We start from the raw sequence: 13,511 nt of genomic DNA on the forward strand, positions 1-13,511 counted from the left end.
AAACGATTTTACCAATATTCCAAACGCTTTTACGTTTTTACAATTTTTTTACATTACAATTTTATGTTTTATGATTTTTTAATCCCTTTCCGATTTTATTTAAAATCTCGATTTTTTTTTTTGATAACATAAAATCTCGATTTTAACAACATTGAATAGGACAATTCAATAAGTCAAAGTAAAAATAATAATTATATTAATTATTTGTTAATTCACTGTAGAAATAATACTTATATAATTCTTAACATCCCATATTCATGGTATTGTGAGAATTTTGATAGATGTTCAACATGTTCTTTAGATACTCTTGATTCTGTAAGTTTTCCGCTGAAGATGGAACATTCAGAGTTACTGAAGGTGCGCTAATTGTGATAAAAGGAAAAATAAGAAGTGATCTTTATTTTTTGCAGGGTGATATAGTTAATGATTTTGCTTCGGTTTCCTCAATAGTTGATCCAAATTCAGACACTACTTGTTTGTGGCATATGTGTAACATCCCGTATATATCCGGTAAGGTTATCATACTATCGTATTAAGCTGCGCTTAATTACAAAAATGCGGAATATCTTTTTCTTTTCAATTATGATGTCATTAAACATTACCAACTTGATTACTTAACCATTTCCAAAACATCGCCTGTATGTACATTGCAATAAACAGCTAACTGAAATACCTCATTAATTAAAATAACATAAGTATGTCTCTAGTCACGGAACTACCACACGTAGACCGGACCAACTAACAGTTTATACAACTTAACTCAAAAGTACTAACAACATAGTGGCATGGACAACTCCCATGCTCACCCAAATAAGGCAACAAAGCCCACAACATCTCAACAACAGCAACATAATAAAAGTAAGCTAATACATCAAATCAGCAGTTATAACCAGCATCCAACATATCAGCATAAATAACAGCAATATCATCAACTAAGCTCTGGCTTTCTGCCGCCAGAGACATCAGTCATCATACTACCTGAACCTGAAATAAGCATTCCCCAAACGTGGGGTGAGATCTCTAAACCAAAAATCTCAATAAGACAATGGGTCCTCAAGGATCTTCCACCCCAAGCTCACTTACATGTGCAATATAAGTTCAAAAGCAGTTTATCAATATCATTTTTAAAACAGTGCAATGCAGCAGATAATCATGTCATGTGTGTCAATACTATTCTACTAGCCAGAGAAATGCAGGATTTATATACGCCAAATACCCACACATAGTGCAAGACGCCACTTGCATCCACCCCGGATCACCGTCTTGTATGACGCTACATACTCAGGCTTACCGTCAAGATGGAACAACACATGCATATTAAAAGCATTACACATAAAGCTCAACAGCATTTCAAAATATCCAAAGCATGTAACACAGCATGCATATAACCAGATCCCCATGGGACATGGCGAAACCACAACATGGCTAAACCGAGGACACGAAAGCTTACCTTGTAAGCTAGCTATCCAAACCAAGAGTCCACACAGCTCAAGGCCCACAAATAGCACAATCACAATCTGCCCATACCATAATTACTCATTAATAATCATAGCTCAGATTACATTAAGTGATTAAGTCTTTCCTACTCATTTTAACTCATTACATGTTGTTTCTGCAAGAAGTAATCGAATACTCCACGAGTAGTATTCGAATACTCCAGCTCTCCAGAAAGTATTCAATTACTTTCACTAAAGTATTCGAATACTCACAAGTATCTGAATACTCCCCCCCCCCCCAGTATCTGAATACCTCAAGTATCCGAATACCAAACCTCACTGTATTCGAATACCTTCCAGTATTCGAATACTTCTTCAAAGGTATCTGAATACTTTTCTTTCCTGAAAAGTATTCCAATACTCCTGCAAGGAGTATTCGATTACCAAGGACAAGTATTTGAATACTACACGGAAAGTATTCGAATACTTCTCCAACATAATACAGAAATTCAAGCCAACTTCTGCATAATGCCAAATTTAAAGATCCAAAAGCGATTGGGAGTCCAATGACTCCCTAAACAGATAACCACCAACATGTTATGACCCCAAAAACATATCTCTTTACTCAAATGGTTAAAGTTTCACTTATTAACCGATTAAGTAAGCTTAAAACCTCAAATTGCACAAAGGATGATCATGAATACCTCCAAGAGGTTTAAACTCAAAAAATGGCACTGACTTGGAGCCTCCAACACAGCTCCAAGGTACTGACTTCTTCAAGAAACGAAAATACACTTCAAGCTTGACCCTTTATGTCAAAAGGCTCAAGAAGCCAAGAACAAGCCCCCACTCTCACAAACTTAGATTAAACAGCCCCTAACACTCCCAACCAACAGCAAGCATATCCTCAGAAATGTCTCACAACTCACCACCAAGGTTACCCCACACACACTCAAGTGTTTAAGTGGCAAGAACAAGGAGAAAGGTGACACCTTTGGCTCACAAGAGGGAAGGGAGGTGAAGGTGGCAATGGGAGGCACAAGGCTGGAGAGAAATCAGAAAACTCATGTAGGCACATCACACATGGCCTAGGGTTTGGTGCAAGAGTCCTATATATAGCCTCATTAACTCAAACCACGTTGTATTAGCAAAAATAGCTACGCTTAGCATTTTAATCCCAAACTCAGGATTCTGAACCTACTCAATTTTACAAGAATTATCATATTTTTCTTATATTTTTCGCAGCATCTTTCTGTTACGCGCTTTTCATAGCCAGTATCAGTTTCTGGCACTAGTTCTCATTATTTTAACTTGAAACTCGTTTTACAAGTCCTATATATTATTCTAGGAATTATCGTGCACTTATTATAATTTTCCGGGATACTTTTTCGGTACGCATTTATACCGACTAGCAGAATCGGTATCTGCACTTTTCGTCAGAAAAGCGACTTTCAGCATTATTACTCACTTACTATAGTTATTAAGGTCAATTATAGAATTATCTCATTAAACTCATAATTAACTGATTAATTTCCTTAATTAACGGTGCGGGTTCTTACAATATGCGCTTAGGACATATAAGAAAGAGAAGTGTGACGAAATTGAGCAAATGTGGTACGCTTTGTGGCCAGAAAACAGCTAAAATTGACTTTTGCGATAACTATGTTTTTGGAAAACATAAAATAGTTAAATTTGGCACTGGTGTGCATAAAACCAAAGGAACAATAGATTATATTCATTTTGAACTTTGGGCTCCTTCACAAGTTCCCTCTCTTATGTTGGGTATGGCTCATACTTCGCATTCTGATGAAGGCCTTAATTATCGGGGTCAGCAGAAAGGCAACTGGGGTCCCGCTCATGAATAGCTAGGTACTATTGTGGGCCTCTGTTTTATTGTAATTTTCTTAGCAGTTTGGGCTTGGGCCCATGTATAGCTGCTGTTAGGGTTTTCTAATCCTATTTATATTTTCCTTGTAAACCGAGTGACTTGTAACGAGTGGCGGTGAGGAGAATATAGTACAGACAAGCTGGACGTAGCCTTAATTGGGTGAACCAGGGTAAATCATCGTGTCAATCTCTCTACTCTTATCTTTTTTTCTGTTTTCTCGATCTTGTGTGATTGTCGATTTCCAACATCTTAGTGGTTCTAGCCTTCTAGGTATTTACTGACTTTTATTGATGATTATTCCAGTAAAGTCTGGGTTTATACCTTGAAGAATCAAAATTATGTGTTCCAAAAGTTTAAGGAGTGGAAAGCCATAATAGAAAATCAGACCGGTAAAAAGGTGAACTGTTTACGGACTGATAGTGGTTTAGAATTTTATTCAAGAGAATTTAATAAGTTTTGCACACAAAGAAGGCATCGTAAGACACCACACGATCAAAGGTACTCCACAGCAAAATGGAGTTGCAAAATGCATAAACAAAACTCTTTTGGAAAGAGCATGGTGCATGCTCTTTACTGCATGTCTGCTAAAGAAGTTTTGGGCTAAAACAGTCAACACAGCTAGTTATTTGGTGAACAGATCTCCATCGACTGTTATTGAGTGTAAGACACCTGAGGAACTATGGTTAAGTAAATTTTCTTATTATTCTTGTTTAAGAATTTTTGGTTGTTAACCTGTGCTCGTGTCAGTGAAGAGAAATTGAAGCCTAGAGCCAACAAATGCATTTTTCTTGGATATGGATAGGGGGTGAAAGGATACAGATTGTGATGTCCTAATTCTAAGTCACCTAAATTTCTAATCAGCAGAGATGTCGTTTTTAATGAATCTTTTATGCTTCATAAAAAAAAAGGATTCAAATGATACAGATGCATGTTGTAGTGAAAGTGACAACACTACAAGAAATGCGACGTTGAGCCATATCTTTTTAGCGACATTAAACGAAATCAAGTGTAATGTGCCAAAATACCCCAGCTTTTACTGGGTTGTTTAAAAATATAACAAAATTATTTTAAAAACCATTAATAATTAGTCAAAAACAGAAAAGAAAAAAAATTGCTTTACTCATCAGAAAAACCCAAGCTTTAGCTTCGTACCTCTCAGCTGAAATTTTTGTTTGCTTTAGGCCTTCAAATCCTCCAATCCTCCAACTCTTTAGGATAATAACTTCTTCAAATCCTTCTTCCTCGTTCTGTTCTGTAGATTCGACGCACCCTAGGGCATTAAGCTTTTTCTCCATAGCAAGTTTGATTTCCAAAAATGCCAAACTCTCTAGCAGTGACTCTTCTATCTTAATATTTGTGCGTCTCTAGTAGCTTTGTGAATGTGTTAATCTTTGTGCTGCAATTTAAGGTTGTTGCATGTCACTTATTTTATTAAATATCTCTGTTTGAGTCTAATATATAATTAGTGCATGTAACTTGTTTGATTAAATGTCTCTGTATGAGTAACATATGTGTTGAATCATGTTTTGGTATTTGATCTATTTTTAACCTTTGAGTAGGGTCATGCTGTTGTTTTGAAATTCCTTGATATTAGAGTTATTGGATTCGATTAGCACAGCATGCAATGATTCACTTCCTTTAGTTCTCTAAACTAATTTTTTTTTATCTTAAAATTTTGTTTGAAAGACATGATTTAATGGTGCACTATGTATTGCTGATGGAGCAGAAAGATGATTATGGGGGCGATCATTCCTTTTGGTCACTGGAATTTGGAGTATATATATAATTCTCTCCGTTTTAATATTCAATAACTCTTATGAATGACTAAAACAAAAACTTGACGTGATATAAAATGATTTGGAAAATTTTCAAAAGAAGTCACGTTAGCAAATAATATAACATGGTAGTATAAAGTTGTAGCGAGCATTTTAATATGGTGCATATAAATTATCCGTATTTAGGTGGAGCTTTTTTTTTTTTTTTTGGTGGATGTATTTAGGTGGAGCTTATTTTAATATAGTGCATGTAAATAAACTGTATTTAGGTTAAAGTTGCCAACTTAAATTTAAATAATCATAACTAGTTATAATTTAAAATTTTAAACTATAACCGGTTAAATTTAATTTAAGAAAAAGTCAATAATATTGTATATTGCTTTGTTAAGAAGTTATATTAAAGATAAAGTCTAAACCCAAGCTCAGTTTACTGCACTAGCCTCTAAGGCACATTGAAGAGGTTGCAATTACAATCATACATCTTTAAAGTCTTTAAAGTGAGACAAATGTTATCTTATTATACTGAATCTCACCCTCTTCCCTGCATGCGTGTTTCATGCACTAGATGAGAATACTTGCATCACATTTAATGGGGCCACAAGGACATAAACTGTTATGGTTCACACTCACTAATTATTGTAGAATTTCTCCACCTATAAATGCCTCTTAGAATCCTCTTAGAACCATATTAAAATGCTCGCTACAACTATATACCACAAGGACAGATAATTTACTTTTAAATATAAATTATTGTTTAAATATAATGCTTTAAACAATCTTAAAATGTTCTTCTACTCCCCAAAACATAAAACACTCAGCTTAAATTTCTATAGTGCTTTATAATTTATTACCTCCATCTATATACTACCATGTTTAAATAACATGATAGTATATAGTTGTAGCGAGCATTTTAATATGGTGCATATAAATTATCTGTATTTAGGTGAAGCTTATTTTAATATAGCGCATGTAAATAAACTGTATTTAGGTTAAAGTTATCCAACTTAAATTTAAAATAATCAGAACTGGTTATAATTTAAAATTTAAAATGCAACTGGGCATTTAGTAATAATTAAAGAAAATGGTAAACTTTTAGATTAAATTTTAAACATTATTTAATTAATTTAAAATTAATTTTTTGTCATTAAAAAACATTACTCCTAAAACATATTATAACTTCCCTCCTATTTTTTTTGTCACTTGTTGGAATTGATTTGGTTCATTATGGATGATGACAATTGTTCTTTCTAGTATCCAAAAACAAAAAAATGTTCTTGTGACGTCAAAACCTTTGTTCACATGCTTAATAAGTTTTGGGGGATCCTCTGCTTTTTCAAGATGATGAATTTACTTAAATTTCATTGCATTTGTAGGTTGAAGTTCTTCCCTTGGAATATGATATTCCTACTTGTATATAATATAGATATGGTATTCCTACTTTTCTCCTTATTTGTGCCCTGTTTGTGCTGAGCAACACTCTTTCCCTATCATTTGTCCTTATTTGAATTATTGAAGCTTCAATTGAGGTTTAACCTTGCAAATAGATACTGAGATAAGTAACAGTCTTGCGTAATTTCATATATTTAACCAAGAGTTTGATTTTGACCATAAATTAGTACCACAAAATGTTTCTCACTTGCAGCACAGGTTCTTAAATAATAGGCACCATGTGGTTCATTGATAATTCTAAACTGCAAGTAGTTCAATCAGTTACGTCCATCTGTCATGACCTGTATCACGTGCATAAATATTTGAGGCTGCATGAGAAGATACACGAGTGGCCACTTGGGAACTTGAACTTGTGACTTCTGTTGTATTATGCAGTTATGGTGCAATTGAAGCCAGGAAGCGAAATCCACCAATAACACAAGTAGTGATGACACCTGGAGGACCTCTTGATCTCTTAACTGTTTTGTTCAGGAATCGTATATAATATTCATAGGACAGCTAGTTAACGCACAAATGGCTCAGAGAGTTATATCGCATCTTGTGACTCTAGCTACTATTGATGCAGATATACTGGTTTGTTGTGTCTTGACATTGTTATTTTACTTTCGTCAAGTCATGAAGTGGGATTTATATTGAGCTGCTTCTATTGGCAGGTGGTATATAAATTGCCCTGGTGGAAGCACATATTCAGTGTTGGCAATTTATGATTGTATGTCTTGGGTAAGATTTATATTTCTAAAGGAAGAATTTGTTTACATTATTGATATTGTGTTCTTTTAATAAAATTAAGATGACAGGTCTGAATATGCATCTGTTCAAGCAATTCTTTGTGGTCCGAAACTCTGAGTTTTCCATTCAACACTTTAATTGGGGTTTGTGAACTCAATCGATGCTGATGGTGCCTTCACTTTAATTGCTTGTCCTTGTTTGCTTCAGTTTAACATGTTTTTCTACATGACCTATCTCGCAAGATGGCCCGATTATTTGAATTTGTTGGAAGACTTCAGTGACAATATGTGAGACATGCTTGCGTTTGATTTTTTTTAACTTTAGTTTCTGAAACATTCCCCTGTCCTTTTTACAAGATCTTATTTGAATTTTCTTTTGATAGTAGTTTTTGGGTAAATAATGTATTCTGTACTATAAGTGAAAGGAACTGTGAAAGCAATGATTCTTACTAAGTTAGTTAGCTAATTTTGCATAACCGTTTAGTACTTAACACAGTTACTGATTTGTTTGATTGAATTCTGTTTTGTTGAATTCATTTATTTTTTAAATTGCAGGATGTTGCTGTCAAGTTTAATCATATCAACTTGGTGATGTTATAGTTCTCTTCCAATATAACTAATGAATATTCATCTTCTTTTTCTTTTGGTGTAGCACTTTCAAGTTTGAAATAGAGTTCAATACTTGAACTAGTAAGCTATTTGTGGGTGCATCTTGATTCATGGGACAAAAAATTATGCTTAAATTTTTAAAGTAATCTTCATTTACATCTAAGAATAGAGTTATTATTTAATAGACTATTGTTAATAGTTTGCGCCTTTTGGTTGTCATCAAATGCAATTTTGTACCCTTCTTTTGATGATACCTGATCCAATAATCGAGCATCAATTTGTTATCGTGCTATATTATGGTAATTTTTTTTTTTAAATTAATTTAGCCACGGTTTAACCTTGCCAAAGTTAGTTATAATCGTAGCTAAATCATTGCTACCACACTCAAACAGAATGTGGCAAAACTAACCAACAAGTGTGGCAGAAATATTGCAACGCCATTATTAGCCACATTCATGCAAAGTGTGGTTGTTTTAGTTAGTCACGTTTTTGTTTAGTTTAGCCACATTTTTAATGTGGCTAAATACAACTTTTTTTGTAGTGTAAACATCAGGTGGATTTACAATTTGATGCTTCAGAGACAATACTTGAAGCAACTACAGATCAGCCAGCATAGGAGGAGATGCAACATGAGGAAACACCACCACCACAATAGGACATTATTGTTACTCGCAGACAGCACATGCAAATCAAGCCACCTCAAAGGTATGCTTATGCAAAGATAAGTATTGATGGATAGACAATCTTACTTGGGCTTAATGCCTTTGTATTTATAGTGGGAGGGTGCCTTGCTTATGCCGCCTTTGTAAGGAGGCGTTTAGTCCTATTGGTGGAGAGTGGTGGCCTTTCACAGGCTATATTGTGAGCGAGATACCTATAGTCAGGCTAGGTCCGTATAGATGTTGCGGTAAGCGGGTGCTATCTTTCGGTTATTGGTTCATATGGTAGCCAAGTGGTCTTGAGCAACTAATCTCAGGTCATACTTGCCTAAGCTGCTTTGCCAATAGATGCCAATTGAGGACGCATAATGCCTTTTGATTTTTGCATACTGAACGCGTATTCTTCTTCATTAAGCCATGGTTCCTGGACCTATTGGACCTTTTCTTGGGCAAAGCTTATATCTTGCATAGTATTGGGTCCAATCACCTTCTTACTCTTTTTTTTTGGTTTCTCAAGATATTCTCCCGTCAACAGTCGAAGACTAATCACCTTCTTACTTCTTAGTCCTATGTTGAACCCACATCGACACAGGATATGACACTCTGACACGTTAATTTTAAAAAATGCTAGATTTCGACACTAGGACACATTTTGATATTAAATAATATTTTTAATTTATATAGTATATATTATATTCAATATTTAATGATTTAACAAAAAAATGAAGCTAAACTTACAATACTTGTCAATTTTGCAAACAAATATAAGATATCTAAATATTTATACTAAACTATTAAAATGGTAATCATAATACAACGAATCTAATAATTGAAATTAAAAAAGCAATGCAACGCTACCTTCGAACCCATTTTTAAATCTCTGCAACGCGTGTTGGAGTGTCGCAAATTATCGATGTGTTAGAAAGTATCAGACACGACACATCCGATATTTTGACGTGTCGGTACATCGTAATATTAGTCCACACTACAGTCCCTCTTTTACCAAACTACAAAACAAAAATCAAGTTGAATCCTACTCCTCCCTCCAATAATACACGCCAATGCCTTTTGTTTTTAACACTACTTTATGGTTAGGATTCAACTTTGAAACCAAGATTCACTGAATCTTAGCAATGGCAATTGGCAACCGCAATTAAGGTTAGGTTTTATATTACGGTGACCTTTTAAGTATTATTATATAAGTATATTTTTTTAATTATTAAAAAAATTAACTATACTTACAAATACATAAGAAATCAAACTTTTTAACAATAGGGCATTTCAGTAAGTCAAAATAAAAATAAAAATTATATCGATTATTTGTTAATTCCCTGCAGAAATAATATTTTTTAGTATAATTCTTAACTTCCATAAGAAATAAAAGATTTTTACTTCCCTTGAATAATCGGTGCCGACACTGGTCGTTTTCTAGGAAAATTCTCTCACCGAACAAGCAACACACACGAAGACGCAACCACGTAAACCATGAGGATTTGCACACTTGAAGAGCCAAAAACTGTTCTAATACACGCACACAACACAAAGTAAGAAAAACACGTTAATTAAAAGGAAACAACCCATTTGTTTCTTTTTCCTTTCTCTCTCGTTTTCGTGTCCCACGGGACAAGGAAATTTTATATTTCTTTTATGCCAACCTCTGACAGAGTAGGACCCACTATTCCACAAATTTTAACTTTTTAGAATCTTGAGTGGATTTAGTCACACGTAACGAAGGAGGTTATATTTATAATTTATTTTTATTTATAATATCTTATAATTATATTTTAATCATTAATTATTGTCATTAAATAATTATTATTTTAACAAATTAAATTCATTAATTAATTATTAATTAATAATAAATGATAACCGCTTGATTAACGAAAATCAACGGTTAATATATAATTGTAAGAGGTTGTAAATAAAAATAGGTTATAAGTATAACCTTTCTCTTCTAAAAAATATATTTGTGAAAAAAATAGACTCAAAAAAAATCTTATTTTTTTATCTTAATCATTAATTTTGATGCATGTATAGTTATAATTTATTGAATTGTATCAAAAAAATTTTGGTAAACTATCAATTAATCAATTATTAATCTCTAATAATTTATAAAGAGAAGCATAATTTCTTATTTTTACAGAAGATTCAAAAAAATCGCTTCATTCTTTTATTTTTATTTTAATTATTTTTTTGGGACGATCCATATTTTCATTTATTTCATAACTAAAAGACTAATTCTTACAACAAAAAAAGACTAATTCTTAGTGGTGATAATTATCCAACTCTAACTCTGCTAGAACTGGATCTTTTCGTGTTAAAATTTCACATGATATGATTATGTGTAGGGGTGTTAAATGAACTAGGGGCCTTTAGCTTGATTCGTGAAGACTTAGGCTTATATGTCTAAAATTGGTTGTTGGAATCAGTCTTAAACTTGTATAAAAGATCGTTTAATAAAAAAATTTCATGCTCCAATTCAAAAGTTTGGCCTTAGAGTCTCTTAGGCTGGCCTAATATACTATCTATCTATATATATATATATATATATATATATATATATATATATATATATATATATATATATTACTATTCATAATAATTTTGTCTATCTTCTCAACTCATTTCATTTCATTTTATTGGTTAAATAGACTTTTTTAATGATTTTGTTCTATATTGTGCTATTTAGATATACATTGAATCTATAAATCTTTGTAGAATTATTAATATTGTTGATCATATATTTTGTTTGGATAAAAAAAAAATTGTTTTCTTTTTTTTAACATGTTAAACCAGATTTTTATTTTTTGTAAATAAGACAGGCCACGTACCGGCTCGACCTATTAAGATCCCTAGTTACGTGAAATTCTTATAATTATATCTCTCTTCATATACGTTAAAGTGAGGTATAATTATAATTAATGAGATAGATATAAAAATTTCATACCATACTTTCATGTGAAATTTTAACACGATAAATGCATCGCTAACCCGCTTTCCGAAATCTGAATTCTTGTTCATACATATATTACCACGTGCGTTCGCTCTCTATATTTTATCAACCACACCAACCCTCTTCACAATACAACTCCAAAATCTCTTCCTATCTTCAATTCACAAACACAAAAACCACACGTCAAGTTCCAACCCTTTTCACATGGATACAACCCATCAACGTAGAACACTAGAGCTCACCGTCTTATCGGCGGAGAACCTCCGCGTGGACGGGAAGCCAGCCACCAAGAACCTCTACGTCGTCGTTCGAGCCGAGTCAATCACCAGCTACACCACCAGCATGGCAGCTGGCGGTGACGGTGGCGGTGGCTGTGGCGTTATGTACAACCCTTCATGGAACGAGAAGTTGTTGGTGGACATGGCCATGCATGCAAGGTCTATAACGTTGGAGGTGAAGTGCAAGAGTTCAACAAGTGTCAAAGATGTTGGGGTGGCAAGGATAGCGGTTTCCGATTTTCTTGGAGGGGTTGTGCCAGATCATTGCTTGCAGTTCTTGAGTTATAGGTTAAGGGATTGGGAAGGTAGCTGCAATGGGGTGCTTAACTTTTCCGTTAGGGTGGTGAAGTCACCGGAATATGTGCCATCTCCGGTGGCGGCGAAACCGGAGAAGGTGGGGCCTTGTGGTTTTCAGATGAGAGATTCTATTGGAGAGAGGAGTCCTTCTCTTGTTGTTATAGGTATTCCTGTTCAGTGGATTAACTATGGTGGCAGCAGTGTTTGAACTTTGAAAACTTTGACGGTGATGGCAATTTTATTTTATTTTTCCTTTTGTTTTGGGTGTATGTATCAATCATATATAAAAGAAAAGATTGATGAAGGAAAACAGTTACAAAAGAGAGAGCATGGTATCATTGATTTTGGTATATAATATTTTTGGAAAGGAAATCATTTTCTTATATATTAGGAGATAATTTTTTCATGACGTGAGACATCAAAATTCGGATTATTCTTTTTGTTTTTTGTGTTTTTTTTAACAAGAAGTAAAACCCACCATTTATTATATCTATGGTACGAGAGATATTATCACATGTGATATAAAAAAAGAGAAACCCTAAAATTGTTATGTTTCTTATTATTTCATATCTCTAGCCTGTGAAAGAGTCACGCTGAGATTAGCCAGAGCTTTGGCACCGGCTAATTTTTAAAAAATGGTACAAATTTTCTTTAAATACTTTAATATAGTGTTGGCATTGGTTGGATTTTAAAAAATAATATAGGCTTGACACGATTCTATCTTGCTGGGCTTTTTGGAACGCGATAAAAATATTTGGCTACACCACTGCATCTAGCATGATGATGACGGAGACGATCCAAATTCTTAGTGGAAAACGCAATATTTACACCAAGATGGATATGTACTTTTAAAATATGGGGACGGATATTGTGACAACCAAGTTGTGTTACTACCAAGTGACTACCAATCAATCTTAGATCGATTATGTTGATCCAACGGTTATATTTATTTTCATCTGTGTATGACCATGATTCCCCATATTTAAAGTGAAAGCATTAAATATGAAAAATCATAATCATACAAAGGTGAAAATAAATATAAAGTATTTAATTTGGGAAATCATGACCATACAAAGATGGAAATAAATATAACCGTTGGATCAATATAATCAATCTAACGGTAAAATTGATTGGTAGTCACTTAGTAGTAACACAACTTGGTTGTCACAATATCCTTTCCCTTAAAATATTACGAGTTATTTCCTTTATTTACTTAATTACACCTAATTAAGAGAGGGTCATCGTTATAGGATCATAGCTTGTTCCTATTTTATTTAATGGAAAAAAATGTACAAATTTAAATAATGTTAATGTCTTGAAAAAAAAAAGTAAATAATAACTTTATTTTAATATATAGACTTTTAAAACTTAAATTTGTAAAAGCGATTACAACACGAAGAAAATAACTTTTCACTAGTTAGGTTGTGCATTCGTGTTTT

The 13,511-nt window shown here is 33.4% G+C and overlaps 1 protein-coding gene across 1 annotated transcript; it reads left to right on the forward strand.

The window, feature by feature from the left end:
* Positions 1–11,701: 11,701 nt before the first annotated feature.
* Positions 11,702–12,280, forward strand: LOC133303364 (BON1-associated protein 2-like). Its single transcript, XM_061503271.1, has one exon. The coding sequence runs from the start codon at positions 11,702–11,704 to the stop codon at positions 12,278–12,280; it is 579 nt and encodes a 192-aa protein (XP_061359255.1).
* The last annotated feature ends 1,231 nt before the right edge of the window (positions 12,281–13,511 follow it).

This window comes from Gastrolobium bilobum, unplaced genomic scaffold (assembly GCF_033153095.1).
Source record: "Gastrolobium bilobum isolate Gb01-03AN ecotype WA unplaced genomic scaffold, APGP_CSIRO_Gbil_v1 utg18394, whole genome shotgun sequence".
In the NCBI taxonomy this organism is placed as follows: domain Eukaryota; kingdom Viridiplantae; phylum Streptophyta; class Magnoliopsida; order Fabales; family Fabaceae; genus Gastrolobium; species Gastrolobium bilobum.